Source organism: Cyanistes caeruleus, chromosome 4 (assembly GCF_971803275.1).
Source record: "Cyanistes caeruleus chromosome 4, bCyaCae1.hap1.1, whole genome shotgun sequence".
Lineage (NCBI taxonomy): Eukaryota > Metazoa > Chordata > Aves > Passeriformes > Paridae > Cyanistes > Cyanistes caeruleus.
In genome coordinates, this window is record NC_141704.1 from 29,242,164 (window position 1) to 29,258,306 (window position 16,143).

The 16,143-nt window shown below is 41.3% G+C and overlaps 1 protein-coding gene and 1 long non-coding RNA gene across 9 annotated transcripts in view; one reads left to right on the plus strand and one right to left on the minus strand.

The window, feature by feature from the left end:
- RFX4 (regulatory factor X4) overlaps positions 1–16,143 on the plus strand; it is an 89,574-nt gene that overhangs the window by 8,472 nt on the left and 64,959 nt on the right. For 4 of the 8 annotated variants that reach the window (XM_086887209.1, XM_086887205.1, XM_086887207.1 and 1 more), the window contains exon 2: positions 13,602–13,688. Coding sequence is in view for 4 of the 8 variants with exons in the window: in XM_086887205.1 (XP_086743331.1) it covers positions 13,602–13,688 (87 nt within the window). In the remaining 4 variants the exon portion in view is untranslated. Of the gene's footprint in view, positions 1–2,273; positions 2,790–13,601; positions 13,689–16,143 lie in introns of those variants that run through there. The other 4 variants (XM_086887211.1, XM_086887212.1, XM_086887210.1 and 1 more) reach the window with 3 other exon arrangements.
- On the minus strand, positions 740–2,187 carry LOC111937410 (uncharacterized). Its single transcript, XR_002868619.2, has 2 exons — positions 1,804–2,187; positions 740–1,236 (listed from the first exon to the last, which is right to left on the minus strand). It is a non-coding gene; the product is annotated as an uncharacterized LOC111937410 (long non-coding RNA).

The window sequence follows — 16,143 nt, forward strand, 5'->3', positions numbered from 1 at the left end:
GGGGATTTGATGGCTGACATACTGGTTAGGAAGATGGATAGCCTAAAGGATATTTGATGGCTGAGCGATCCTATAGATAACAAGTGTAGGAAGGAAGAGTATGTGGTGATGATTAAGCCAGTGGAGGCCTGTGGGTTTTTTTTAGGATATCTGGACCACTGGCATGTTTGCACACACCGTTTAGAACCTATAGAATAGTACATATGTGCCAGGGAGCTTCTGGGGACTTTTAAAACTAATACAATTTTCTGTTAGAGATGAGTTCTGATCCTGCAGAGGCTCCACAAGGGAAACACCTGTTGAAGTCCATGTGTGTGCCTGAGAGAGGGCAGATGCCCAGGGTTAACATGTAATGATTGCTCCCCACAGCTAGGAATGTGTAATAACTTAATTGTAGCTATTTTACACGCATAGCTAGCAGTACTGGCCTGTCTTCGTTTACATTTATTTTCTCTCAGGAGATTTGAAAGAGTAGTTTATTAGCTATAAAATACTAGCCAGTGTTAGAAATGGTGTGTAAAGTTGGTGTCAGAATCTTTCTTGCTTGCTGCAAGAGCTGTGGTTTCATTCTCTGCATATAAACACATATAGGATTAAATGCTTTCTGCCATTCTTCCTTTTCTGATAAATTTGAAATCAGGAAAAAGTCGAGAGGGTTAAATAGAGCTTTGGTTCTCAATGCACCCAGTAAGAGAAAGCTCATTTGCAGCTAAATTTGCCTCAAGACTGAAATGTGAAATGTGGGGCTCAGTGCTGTCTTGTTTCCTTCACTTCAGCTACAGTTAAGGACTTTGTTTTCTTTTATTGGTAATTTAACTTAATTTCTCTGAGATGGAAGTTGTTATGGGAACCAAGCTATGAACGATGTGTTCACAATTAATTAGCAGCTTATGCCAAGAATTTTTGTGCAGAACACCAAATATTATCAAACAGACACCAAATAAAGCAAACAATGTATTTCAGATAGCTGGAACATTCTCTGAATGACTGATTCCCATGAAACTTACGGCCCTGGGAATTGGAAGCATTAATTTCAGAGTGGTAGGCTGGGGACAAGTTCTGGGATTTCATCTGTTCTCTAGGCTGGCTGTAGGCACGGTCTGATGCTGCGATCATCACTCCGACAGACTTCACGCCGGAGCTTGGGTGCTCATGAACCCCATGGCAGGGACTGAGATGATTAAAACCATAAAATCCTCTTCTCTAGGGGCTTTAATTTCCTTGCTGAGATTGTACCTGAGAAAAAACCCAACAAACCCTGGTATTTGCCTGGGAGGACTGCAAGTTTCAAATGTTAGAAATTACTGCCTTTTTTTAAAAAATAAATAAATTAAAGACTACTGTTACTAGAAGTAGAAATACTTGCCATTCCCCTTCTCTTTCCTCTCTTTTTAAACTTCCACTTCTTAGAATTATACTATCAGACTCCTGTTTCTTCAGCTGGTTTGGGGCAAGACTTACAGATGTTCATATTAAATCAGGTAAAATTAATTATATGAAAAATGTCTTATACACAAATGTAAGTTTGCAAATGAGATCTACAAGTCAACAAAGAAAAAAAGAAGGCAGGAGCTTTCCATTCTTGTATAGTTCTGTATGTTCAGATCTAGCTTGTGCTATACATGTAAAGCAATAAAATACCAGAAATGCAATGATAAAATTAAAAAGTAGTGAAAAAAGCAAAAAGTAGAGGTACCACTAAATGCAATGTTAGAAGGGCTAACACACTTTTTTTTTTTTTTTTTTTTTCCTCCCTTCTAGAACCCTCTTAATGCTAAACTATTTCAGTAGTGCTTGAAGTACCTCAGCTACAGCTCAGGGAAGGAAAAATGGAGGGAGAGCCCAATTCCTTAGAGGGGTCTCATTCATGAGTGGTCATCCAGTGCTGGGGGGAATCACCTGTATTTCAGAGCTGGCTCCCCCATAGTGACAACAATGCACACCTGATTCAAAAGACCCCACAGAACATCCTTTTGACAACTGAGAACACTTCAGCACCCTATGACAAAGGTGCAATCTGCTGGAAAAGGCCAACATCTGTGTCAGAGGCTAAGCAGGGAAGGCTGTATGTTTTCCTAATATTCTAGGATCTGTCTGAAAAACAGACCATTTGTTGATTAAAATTCATGGTTGTAGGAAGCAGACAAAGCCCTACCCTTCAAAGGGGAAAAAAATCCTCAACAACCTGACTTCTGTGGTTCCCACCCTCATCAGTTTAACCATGACCATGTGGTAGGATGACCTAATTAAGCAAATGAGTACTTAATGCCATTAGCTTTTAGTACCCTACTCCTTGGTGTTGCTATCTCTGATGCTCAGAGGAAAGTAAAATACTTCCTGCTCCTTTACTCCTTAAAAAGCTTAAACAACATGGGGAAACAAAATTTCCTGGCTGATCCTTAAGGTGACAGTGGCCTGATAGATGCTGTAAAAAATACGGTGCAAGGCAGTGTAAAAGTGGAGTCCTGGTCCCCAAATACTTTGTGTCAGGACAAAGCAGATGTGTGCTGTCCTGTGATGAGAGATGCCCGCTCCTGCAGTGGGTGTTCCTGGGTGCAAGGGCATCACCCACCCCTCAGCACAGCCCTTCAGCTCCAGGTCTCTCTCTGCCAGAGCAGGCTAAGCAGCAGGGCAGAGATTTGCTGGCTAACAAGCTTGGCACCTCAGGGCCAGCAGGAAAGGAGCTGTGCCCAGTGCTGCATGTGAGACAGAGGTCTCACTGGGGGCAATGTAATGCAAGAGCCAGAGCAGGAATTCTCAGCATGACAGGTCTGAAATGTGTGCCTTGTGTAAGTAAGAGGCTGTTTCTTTTGGGCCTCTTGGGGTTAAGGGTAGAATGAGCTATGTTTTTGTTATCAAGGGAAATTTGGCCTTATGAGAGGCAGGATGCAAATAACACATTTGCTAAATGGTGAGTTGTGTTTGCACACCAGCCTCTGTCCCAGCTTGGCCTCTTGGGTGTTCACTGTGTATACACCAAAGTGTCCTACCTCAGAGGAGTGCTTAAGAGACTTCCATGGTCCATGGCAGAAGAAGGCAGCTGCTAGGTGAGATTTACTCCATGCCTCATGCAGGCAGAAAGCAGGGACTGTTCCCAGCTGGGTGCTCTGCTCCTCTGTAAAATGTGCCCATGCTTCCCTTCTCCCAGGCAGTGGCAGTAACACAGCCTGCTGGTTGGACTGCCTGGCTAGCACAGATTTTTCCAGAGCTGGAACTCACATTCCTATCCTAAATGTAGAGTCATGGGGACAATACTGATGTAGGGGCCCCTCTAATGCAAACATTTTTTGAAAATGAGTTGTGGTAGGGGCAGCAAATGGGGCTCCATTGTAATGGGGTGGGGAGAAGTGAGGAGGATTGCATTTACAGAGCAGTTTAATCACATGGATGGAGCAGCTTGTTCACCTCTCCTCCTTGCTGGGTCATTTCCACTTTGAGCTCTGCAAACAGACTGTCTATTGAGCAGTTAGCATTCAGTGCTGAATATTCAATACTAGACTCTTGTTTTGGTGAGTCTTGGGCAAAAAAAGAAGGAGGAAAGAAGACTTCTCTTTTTTCTCATGTTCCCTCCCTGAGTTTGCTTTGCATATTGTTCAGAGGAGACTGGAGTCTTCTCAGAAGAGCCAGGCTCCTAGTTTTAAAAGCACTGGTCTACTTTCATAGTACTTTCTAAAGGAAGGAAAGACAGTTTGGAAGGGACTAAATTCATACAAGTTTTACAAATCTGTAAGTCTAGGCACATCAAGACTTAGCAAAGTCTTTTTGTCAACCATATTTACACTGTAAAGTTAACAGCATGAAATGCTAGTTCTGTATACACAAATTAGTTCTTTGTGTGTGTGTGGAGTGTTACAATGATTTATTAATGTTCTCTCTGCTGGTTTTGGTAGGCAGATATTCTCTGTGTTTATTCTGAGAGCCGAGAGAAACTGTGTTCATTTGTTTCTGTCTTGTGTGCCATATTTACCCACAAAATGGTCATGAATGATGTGATGACTGCATCCTTTGACAGTAGGGAGCAACAGCTAGATATGGAGTAGATATACATAAAGAGAGGAAAAGGGGCCACCATTTGAGTAGATGTAATACCTCTATCCTCTGGTTCACACTCTTTTTCAGTCAAGTGATTGTCTCTTTCCTACTACTACAATTATGTCCTAACACCTGAGTCATGTATTCTGTGCACATTTGGGTCTGTCTTCTCATGTTCTTTCAGTCTGCTTGACTGGATGCTGTTTCTAATGAGAAATATTTACTGTAGACTCATTCCTTTGGGAGCTTTCCTCTTTTCTCCTGATTAAAAAAAATAAAATTAAAAGTCTCTATAGTTACTTTCTTTTCTCCTATCTTTTATTTCTGACTGTGCCCTTTTCTTTCTCATTCATTCTTTTGTTTCCTTTCCCTTTCTTTCTCACCTCCTTTCCAACAACCAGCCTTGTCCCTCCTCTCTCTCCCCCCTCAGCCCCACAACCAGTGTTTTGTGTATCCCCCACCCATATCTCACATCTTTTCATTTTGTCATCTTTGTGGGCCTGTCTTACTGATCTACTACCATCTCTGTGCCAAATTGGCCTGTCTGCTGGATTCATCAGCTCTTGAGGCAGAGGGAAGCATTTCATGAGTGCTTGATGCAAATTCTGTTTCTTGAGCTGCAGCTCTCCGCAGCCAAATGATTCCAGCCTGGTGTAATAATGAAGCAGAGCTGAATTAAGGATTTGAGGACTCCATGTCTTCTCATGCACAGTGGTGAGCTGAGGGACCATGGCAGCAGCTGGGAATGTTTAACCCAGAAGCTAGAGAGCAGAGACTGCTGCAGAGTGTAAGAGACGGGAGAGATACAGAATTTAAGGCCCTATGAGCTGACTTGTGTGTCTCACGTTAATCCTATAGCATAAGAAGTTAGTGGAATCTGGGGCAAGAAGGGCATCAGTAGACTCTGAACTTTATTCTGGGGAAGAATAGGTCTGGCAGTGATCAAGAGGCATGTGTGCATTTTCTTGGAAAGAAGTGGTTAAATTGGAGACAGTGATAGCCTTTCCACCGAGTCATGCAGCAGAACCTGAAGGCCTGAGGAGCCATAACACATCCTGTTGTGGAAGCATGAGGGCACACTTTGCTGCCTGCAGGAAAAGATTGGCTGCACATTGCACAGCCATGTAAGTTAAATTTCAGCCCTGGGAGAGCTGAGTTGGTCAAATACTGGTGTCACTAAGGGAATGTGAGGAAATGTCACTGCACTGAAATCGGACCGAGTGACGTTTGCTTTGCCGCTGAATGAGGGATGGCCCTGGTGAAACAAAAACCATGCAGCCATTTACTGGTCTGGTGAAACTTACTTTTCTAAATGAAACAATAGATAGCATCTGTGTGTGACTGGGAGAGGGAAAGGGCTACTCCTAACTAACATGCATATTGAGTTGGAAATGCAATAGCAGTATGTTACATGATTCCAGAGAAGGGGGCAGATAGGAGCTCCTTGTTTGATCCAGGGTAGAGGCTGCCCTAAACACCAGAATCAATTTGAAGAGGCATCTTGTATTATAGGGCTTCTGAGAGTGTTTTACCTATATTTGGGATGCACCTTCTTAAAAAGGAATATTGTTGACTTAAACGAAAGCATCACATTCAGAACTTCTGCACAGTGCACAGCATAAGAAAAATAGCACATCTTATAATTCCAGCTTTTCTGCTCAAGTATTCTGGAGGAGTTAAAAAATTACTAATTTTAAATTATTAATTTTAAAAAATTATTAATTAATTGTGGTGCTTTTTGTTATTAGTTTAAGCATGGCATGTCAGTCTTTAATATACTTTATCAAATAGTTTAGTAGAAAATCAATACTAGGAGTAAAGATCTGGCTAAATGAAAGAGCACTCTCACATTCAAGAGTGTTATTCTTTGCATCATTATGATATCATGGTGAATCTCCACATGCTTTACCAGAATCATGAGTTAAAGAAAAAGAACAAAAACATTCCTACCAACATCTACAAAGTGTCCTGGACCAATGTCCATTAACCCTGAAACAGTTCCAGTAGAATTGTATGCCAAGAAATAAGAACAAAAGAAAGGACTGCAACAAGAGTGCCTGACATTTTCCCCTGTTGGAAATTAAATAAAAAGTTAGATTAGCAAACAAAACACCGAGGTATCTGGCAGCTTGTCAGGGTAGCGGCTCTGCCATCTGCACCAAGGCCATGTGTCACTGTCATCCCTGAGGAGCAGGTCTCTTGGAAGAACAGAAGATGGCTATGCAGGACCAAGGAGGACACTGGCATGATTTCCTGTGGAGCTTGAAGATGTTCCTGACAGCTTGCACACACTGACTGGAGGGTGTGTGCCTTGCCAGCCGATGGCACCAACTGCGGCAGAAAGGAGCAAAACCAGGCTCTGTGTGGCAGGTCCTCCTCAATGGTCAGAGAGAAGCTGGTTTGTGAACTAGGAGTGTCTGTGTGCTGAAGCAGTCAAGGGGAACAGCAGCTGGACAGTGACCCTTGTATGGTCTCACAAACCTTGCATTTGTCAGTGGAGAGGAGGAACATTTTGATAACATCACCTGTGAAAACCTAAATCTTACAAAATTACTGTGTGATAGGGTGTCCCAAGTAGCTTGTTCTGCTTGATTTTAGCTGATTTTGGTAAGTCCAATGCCCTCAATGGGAACCAGTGACTGCCAAGCCCTCTCATGTCACAGACACAGTTGTTCATAACAATGTGCAGACACAAAGCAAGATCTTGTTTAGGTCTTGTTTTCGCAGTAGACTGAGGTTTTGTAGATAAAGTGATTTTTTTTCTTTCTCTTTCAAGCAATGGGGTTCTTTAAAAGCTTTAAATGTGCCAAATCTGTAACCAACCTGCATAGCACTCCAGCAGCATTACACAGGTGGCAGATGTGCCTGTAACCAGCAGTGCTGTGCTGCAAGGTCTGAGAGAGATACAGAACATGAATCCTTTCTTTTACTCAGACCAGATGTTGTACACAGCAGGTACTAAAACAGGTGTTTAGTAGTTCAACAGTCAGGCTTCAGGTTTATCTCCTAATCGTTACTCCTGAAAGGGATCATCTCTTTTGCCTGTAAGGGACTGTTTTAAACTAGTGATTTGCCTTATAAGCTGATATGACCAATTGCTCCATTGAAGTGAACATTGAAGTGTTATAAGATGAAGCCTTCACTTGCATTTGTCAAAATATTACATGCACTGTCTCATTTTTCCTTACTTTCATTCAGATAGTGCTTAGAAATTAGATTTGCAGCACACTAAGGGATGGCCAAAGCAGGCAGGCTGCTCAGACATTATGAATTTACCGACTGTAGAGGTTAGAAGTTCTCTGTCCACAGCAGCGGTGAAACATGGAGAGCATGAACAGAGTTTTTGGGCTTCTGGAATGTCTCTGGCCATGTTCAGCAAGATCAGCTCTGCAGAGAAAAGCTCAACGGATCTTGCAAACCTCAGCACTTGCTCTGAGACAGACAACAGAAGAAGCTGTCAGGGCAGTGATGGTTTCCTTAAAAAGAAAAGATACAGAATATCATCCCATCAACTCTCCTGTTGGTACCGTGGGCTATCAAAATGGAAATGGGAGGTTCCATGACCTACAGTCAGCCTCTTTTGAGTTACTACATTTACCTGCTAAATCTGGTGTTAGCAACCACTTTCTCTTGGCCGAACAGATCAGATGAGCAGCTAGACAGTGTTGCTGGCCAGCCCGGTACTGAGACATTTGGCAAAGAGATGCTGCAGGAAGAGATGAGTAACTCTTCCCTCTCAGAGCACTGAACAAATAACTCAGAGGGGTGCTAAGACTTCGTATGCATGAGACGAGTTCCTCCTCTGTCAATGGAACTGTAAAATGAAGTCTGTCCTCACTGCTAAATATTCATTTTTTCCAGCAGGTCCTCTTATAAATCTACTAAAATTTGGCAGTTCCTTTTTATTTGCTTTATCTACTTTTAGATACTTTTGCTCACAGTTACTTACATATTTTTTAAAAATTTGCCTTGAGAAACTGGGGCAAAAAAATTAAAGACCAATCCTGAATGAAGGTAAGAAGCTGGTCTGTTGCAGCTGTGCCATCCAAGTTAGCATCCAAGTATGCTCAGGCAGTGGTTTGGGTCATAGCAAACCTTGTATTCTTTTTCCAGTGATAACTCTATTTCAGTGACAAGCAAACTTATGTGGAAGAAGTGCTGGTTGGTTTGTAGCTCCCTAAGTAAATTCTCATGCTTTTTGGTGTCGTTAAAATTTGGAGTATGAGAACCAATCTAGAGCTGAAATTACATGAGAGGTATTTTCATGCAATGGCTTTGGTGAAATAAATGGTTGTGCAAATTTTGTCATTACCAAAGCCTTGGCTATCTCTCTAGGACATGGGGATTCTCATCTCATACACTTCCAAAAAAATAGTGATTCCCAGTTATTCCAGGTGTAAGACCACATCCAGGTCAGAGGATATAGCGTAACTGTGGAAAACCTGTACTCTCTGTACCTCTGTAAGGAATGAGGCGAGCAAAGTGCAGCTCAGATGTGCAGGTGACCACAGAGCTTTATAAAACCTCTTAACATGCCTGCAGAGCTGTAGCCAGCAGCTCTGGGTACACTCAGTTCCAAGCTGTGTGGCACAGCCCCTGCAGAGCCGCAGTGGCTCACAAAGAGGCTGGAAGGGGCTGTGGTTACAGGTGGTGCTGTTCATGCAGCCAGTCCTGACCCTCCTGGCAGGATAGCAGGAGCAGAAGCCACTGTGGCTGTGATCACACCCATCTCCTTTTCTCTGCAGAGAGGAGCCCCAGTGGCTCTCACCCTGCTCTTGCTACGACATGCCCATGTGGGAGTAACGAGTGCTTTGGGCTGCAAATATACTTAGCTAATAACCATTACACAAACAAGGAGTAATGATCTCATTAAATGTACTGGCAGCACACGGGCTCCTCTGCTGTAAGACCGCACTCCCTCTCCTCTGGAGGGAGAAGCCTTTCCTTCTGAAGGAGATAACATGTCAAAATAATCTGTCAAAGATACATTTAAAGAGTTCTTCTGCTTCTCATTTCTGATGGTTTATGAAAGTTCCTGCCCCTGAGCAGCTCTAGTGTTTTTCTGTCTTGGAACTCCCAGGCCTGCCTCCCCAGCTCAATCTTTGAAGCACCATCAAATGAAAATATGCTGTTTGTTGAAAAGAAGTGGCTTGGTAGGGATAGGGTGAAGCTGCACAGGCTTCTGCTCTGCTCACTTTTGAAAACAAGTTCAGTTTTAACTTCTGTTGGTAAGAGTGTGGTGGGCACATGGAATGGAAATGAAATGCTCTGGTGCTTGAGCCTCAGTGCATGTGTCAGCTTTAGAAAGATTGGGATCAAAAAGAGAAGAGACAAAATTAGGGCCAGAAATAGTTCCATAGTTATTTTAAATGCATCTTTCAGCACTTAATTTGGAACAATTTTTATTATTTTTGTTGGTGTAATATTGAGTTATTCTGTCAGAAATTTTACACTGCAAAAAATTATTGTAGTTGGAATAATGATCTCCTTTTCCTCATGTAGGAATCCCACAGCAGATACTGTAGTGTATTTGTATTTAGTGGTACACAAAATTATATAACAAAAATTTTAAGGCTGAGGAACACAGTTGTGTGTTTCACTACAGTTCATGCTCAACCTTTGCAAAATTAAATAGCTGCTATGATATTTGAAGATGGATCTTCAAAATGCCATAAAAAAACATTATTTTCTTTCTTTGTAAGAAATAAATCTTAGTAAGATTATGATAGTTTCCATACAGTGTCACAATTATGAGTAAGTGACTATACTATTTTTTACTACTAGCTATTCCTAATCTGGTTTTTTTTTTTGCTTTTTCACTAGTGCTGATCCTTGTTGTTTCAGTACAATTGAGGGTACAGTGTGCTGGGACTCCTGATGGGAAGGAGTCCTAGAGGGGGAGAGGAAATGCCTTAAGGCTTGATACACTAAAAACACAGTGAGTAAAAATACAGTCTGAATTAGGATGTAATTTCTTTTGTTCTCACAAGCACTTCCCATTAAAAATTTGGGGGTTCTCAAGTTGTGTTAACAATTCATTACTGTTATCAGGTCTGATGCGCACTTCTGCTTAGTCACTGCCTGAACTCTCCATCATTTTGTGAGTTTTCCTGCTGTGAAATCCTTCCTGTGAAAACTTTGTAAGGTCCAAGTGCAATAATTCAGCTTTAATCACAAAAAAATTTCCATCCCACATGACTCAATTCATGTTTAGAACAGTGGTGTGATGTGGTTGGTGCCAGCCTCGGAATGGAACAGCCTGGAGACACCAGGAGCTCCCCATGGGCCTTTTCTTGCAGCCCTGCCTTGGGACAGGCACACCCACGTGTCATGAGCACAAGAGCATTCAAGATGTTGAGGGCTCTACCCATGGGTTCCTCAGGCCTGGAACAAAATCTAATCTTATTAACTCTGAAAGAGCTTCCAAAAGTCAAACCTAATTTTGACTTTTGATTTTGTTCGCTCTGCCGCTTTCTCCTTTTGTTTTATTTGGGGCAGGTGTTGCTGTGTCGGGGATCTGTGGGTGGGAATATTTAAAATTTTAGCAAAGCTGTAGCTGTGTTTTCTTTTAATACTTGAAAGCGGTTTTATTAATATTGGGAGTTTAAAGCCTTGTAAAAATGTTTTTCTTTATACAAACAGTAGAAAAATAGCTACCTATTAAATGAAGTTACATTTTAGAATATTTATTTATACTTGCAGAATTTAGTTTATGAGATAATACAACTTTTAAATAGTTAGTTGGTTTTGTCACATTTTGTCATCTGCCAAAAAACTTGACAAATTTGCCATAAACTCCCTGACATTTTTGCTCAAAAGAGTTAGTTTTCTTCATTCTTTGCTGCCAGACAGGTCATGTATCTTTTCAGGCCTGAAGAATTTCTATCAGCTATTTAAATGCAAGGCCACAAAGAGAAAGCCAGACTCAGGCTGCAGCAGGCTGAACCAGAGTGATTCAGGACCAAAGGAGCTGCAGCACATAATTAACCAGTAACTGCACCCTGCTCCAGGCTTTCTGTGTGGTGGTGTAAACTGGCTGCTTTTCCCGTCAGAAAGGGAAACGTGCGCCGTTACCAGAGACACTGCGTGAACACGGATGATGAAAATGGTTATCGAGTGACACTCAAAAAGTTGTTCTTTTTTCCCTCTACTACTTAGGCAGGGAATTTGACTAAAGATGGCTGCTGCCAGTTCCCTGCTGCCGAGGGAAGAGGATGCATCCCAGCTTCCCAGCTCTCAGTGCCGGCAGGAAAAGAAAGGGCAGAGCTGGGCATCGCTCTCCCCTTGGCGCTAATGGCAGCCGCCTTTGCTTTTACTCCCTGCAGCTGGGCTCGGAGCCAAGGGAATTATATACAGCCATGGCTGTGTGCTGAAAGGAGGAGGAGGATGTAGGGTAATCTTTCCCAAGGCTTCTTGCACCTCTCTCTGATGTTGTCCTCGGCAGCAAGTTTCTCTTCACCTGTAAGACAGCTCACAGTACTAAAACAGGACTAGAGAGATGCTATGAGCTTGTTTTTAGGGCAGCAAAAGAAATCTGGCACAAAGCAGGCATATCGTTGTGTTGGCCCTTAGACAAGGAGGTGACACATCCCCATCCCGTGCAGCTGAGCAGCACAAGCAGGGAAAGCCTCCGAGTTGGAGCCGCCGCCGGCTTGTGGGTTTGTAGCTGAGCGCGGGCTGATTTCACAGGCCCTGCTAGCAGGTTTTACATCCTGGTGTCAGCAGCCTTGCAGCGGTTTTTAAACAAGGCTCTGTTGAACTTGATGGGAGAAGAAATATTCTTTAAAAATCTATTGACAACAAGTGGTTTTTTTTGATGGTTTTCAGAGAAGTACCTCAAAGCAGCAGGCTGTGTGACTGTGAGGCTTCCTAGGCACAAGTGTGACGATGAATGAGGAAGATGCACACAGAGACGTGCTCGTACTGATGAACGCAGCACTGCAGCATGATACTGCTGTATATATGTGGGGAGGGGAATAACCTGGAGCTGCCACAGCACTGTCTGAAAACAGCAAGTACACAAAGCAACAGTACCTAGAGTCTTGTGGCAGGGCCTGGAAATCAGCTCTGAAGGGTTCTCATCACACCCTTCCTGAGGTTCTGCACAGGTGGCATTGTCCTTTTGTTTACCTGGCACTGGAGGGGGTGTGTACAGAGGAATATGCACAAGCTGATGCAAATACTGGGGTTTAAAAAGCATTTTTTTTCCTGCAGGATGTAGTTGGCTGTGACTACTCACTTATTTGTTTATTAACATCTAGTGCTGAAATGGAGTCATACCAACTTTTATCTTCTATAAACCAGATGGGCAGCTTTCCCAAGACACTGGGCTTCTGCTTTCCCTTCAAGTGTGCTGCTGTGAAGGGCTTTTGCTGGCTGGCAGACTACTGACAGTGCTGTGCAGGTAGCCTGCTGTCTGCTGTGGGGGCTTAAGGAAAAGAACCTGGAGCGGTTTCCTTGTCTTTGAAGGTGTTTCTGGCTCTGGCAGTTTGCTGACAGCGAGGCCTGTTTCCCTTTATTTCTTGTGCATCTCTTCATTCAGTGGGGTTGTTTGCTGTCCTAACTTGCAGACTTGCCTTGCAGCTTTCCTATCTATCCCTTCTTTTACTTGCTTTGACCACAGGGAGCTCTCTGAGCATAAACTCATTTCTGCCCATGTTCATGCCCTTGAAAAATAATTTTATGAGGGAGTCAGTTTATTGTAGCAATACCCAGGGATTAAAGCAAACTGAAGAACTCGTATTTCATACTTTGTCCAAGGAAACACATTAGAAGGTGTAACTTTTGCCCTGAGGACTTGTAACAGTATATTCTGCCGAGGCTGATGCATCCTCTGAAGTCATCAGCGGATGTAAGCTATAGCTTCCAGGAAAAACAGTGTATTCAAATCAGTGTAATGCTGTAGGTAACTCATCTGACTGGTGGGAATGAACTGAAAAACAGGGAGGAACAGAAGTGGCTGCATTTGCACTGTGGGTTGACAAAGGTTTGAGCTGCTCAGTGGCTGCTGACTTGCTACACTGGGCTTGTACCAGCGAGGAAAAGATCTCAGTAGTGCCTGGGACTCCACCAGTGGGACTGGGCTTCACAGAGCTCCGTTTGATCCCTGATTTAACCAAAATTCACATGAATGATTGATTTTTATACCCATTAAGATTTCTTCCAAAACCAACAGGAATATAAGCCTTTGCCAGACTAAGACTTGGAAACTAGTGCAATTTCTGTGTTTTACTTGATTTTTATTTTTTAATGTATCATGTGATAGGGGACAGAATATCCCAAGGACCTTTGTTTTGTACCCAGAAGTGTTTCAGCCTCTGTGGATTAAAAGAAAAAACCCACAAAAAACAACAACAACAAAGCAAAACCAAAAAATGAAACTAGAAAGCAACAGTTTGAAAACAAGAAAGGATTTTCTTGCTAAATATTTTCAGATCAAATGTATTTTAATAGAAATGTTAAAGATCACCATCTGTTGAATGCTGGCACTTTATTTAGATTTATCTGTTGCAAGTTTATATTTTAGGCATAGACAAACGAAAGAACATTTTTTTTATTTTTTTTTTCAGAGAGTTGGATTGAACGATGTCTCAATGAAAGCGAAAACAAACGTTATTCCAGTCACACCTCTCTGGGGAATGTTTCTAACGATGAAAGTAAGTAACTTGTCATTCATTTAAAGTGAGTGTGAACATGTGCAAGTGCTCATTTCCTGCTGTATAAGTTGCTACAGCTCAATTAAATTTTTAGTACTGTGTATTTTAAAGAGTTAACTCACTTGACACGCTCAATAGTGTTATTAATTTTTCTTTTCTGGAATATTTTAATTTGTAAAACAGAAATAATACTCTTTATTGGTTAAAACAATCAGAACAATTTGTGTGTCACTGAATAAAGGTTGGATGACCACTAAAATGTGCAGTTAGAATCAGCTTAGGAGAATAAACACCTGTTCTGTTTTTCACTGGTGAACACCATGTGATCAAAATACAGGAAAATATGTGCTGTTTTCCAACACTACTATATCAAAACATTAATAAAAAAACCCTTCCCATTAAGAATTAAACAACCATGAGATTAAAAAAATCACTTACTAAAACATGATATTGCTTTCTTTTTAATCAGAGGGAGAAAACCATAATCAATCTAGCTGATTTTAAAATATTTATTTTTCTTTTTTAGTGATAATAATTTTAAGTCTTGATTTTTAACAATAGCAGGTAATCCAAATTACTTCAAAGCAGTTTAAAGTAACCAAAACGTTTATTTTAAAATTGTAAGACAGTTTCTAGCTTACCATTTAGTTTTCCCTGTTTATGAAATTTCTATTCTGCTTAATTTGGCTAAAGCAAAATACTCTTCATGGTACTTTTCTTTTCAGGACTTCATATATTCACATGACAAGATATTAATCCAGATTGAATTCTTTAATTCAATAACTAGTAATTTACATTTCATGAATACGTGTTTAGAAAGTATATGTTAAATAACTTCATTGCTGCAATTCCCTTTTACATTTTTTTTTGCATTTTAAGAGAATTATTTATCTTGACGTCATGGTAAAATTACATGCCTTGTAGCACAATGTTGTAACAGATCATGAAATTTGCTGTATTGGGAGTCTTACTCTCATTTGTCTAGGGCTATCTTTTGAGGGAATATTTCTGAAGGAGAAGGAAGATATTAGTAGAAAAATGGTAGTTATTCATGACTCCCAAGATAAGAACAGTAGACAAGAATCTTTAAAGATAGTGAAACAGAGAGAGGTTTGGGGTTTTCTGTTTTTAAAAATTAAGGAACAGAAATTAGTTTGTCTTAAAAAGATTCTAGTGGATTGTAATGAAAATACAAACAGCAGCTTGTTTTGAATTTTACGAGAACCTGGGAGATATACAAAGTTCATTTCACTCTGATGCTATTGAGAAAGTGATGGAAGAAATCTGTAATGAACGAGATGTGTCTTCAGACTCTTAATAAGGTCAGAATACAGGATTGTTAAATGTGCTTTATATTTGAGCATGAGAAACTTCCACAGAGCTGGGGCTAGTAAAACAAGGACCTGTGTGGTTAACAAGAGCAGGTTTATTTCCACAGTGGCACTGAGAAGATGGGATGGTGGCTCATTCTGTTTTCTGGTTCTGGAACTGAGGGGCAAGCAATGATAATGAAAGGCAGTGAATTTAGAACTGATAAAACAAATACATAAATGAATTTGTTCCACTATTTGTGTGCAGAAGACGTTGTCACAGCGTATAATGGAAACCCAAATGAGAGGCAGAGTTGATTTTATCTAGCTTCCTTCTTAATAGCCAGTTCTTCCAGATGCTTCCTTTGCACAGATTACCAGCATTTCTGCAGTGCAGATAAGAGAATTAATCCACCTGAAAAGTCATCCTTGTTTTGAGGGGGAGGTGAGGGAGGAGAGAAGGTGAAGAGGAAGAAGTAGGAAAGCAAAATAAGCCACAGCAATAATCTGTGAAATCCAGAACAAACTAGAAGTTTCACCATAGAAAACACTGTTTACGTACTCCTTTCTAGCCCTCAAGCTCTTTCTAACATTTTTCTAATGCTGCCCAAACACCAGCCAAGACATTTCCAAACCATTGTGTCATCCTATGTCCAGCCTCTGTCACATATTTACAAGCAAATTACAGGAAAAATGTTTTGAGAAAACCCACATAACCCTATCTGAATTCTTCAAAATGGTGGTCTAATTGCTGTTGTCAGTGTAGGTCCAGTTTTCATCTGTGAGAAAAGAAAGCCTAATCCACCTTTGTCTTGCCTAGTTTTTTGTCTCTACATACATGAGGTAGCTGTTGGCTGGACTACTGGAGAGAATGTGGGTTTGGTTTTCAGTTCAGGTGGGTGGGTTTTTTTGGACCTTGGCTCCACTGAAGATTATGAGAACTTGTGCTGTGAACCCATAATGTTCTTACTGGGCATAATGCTTGCTCTTATGACTGTTTTTTTTCCTGTATGTTTTTAAAGTTCGTTGGATTTTAGGACAGGTATAATAGTTTTGCTGGTCTCCTTTTCTACAGCTGAAGTATGCTACAGAACCATACTTCAGGCCACAGGGGTCCTTTGCAATCTTCCATTCTTATCCAGAGA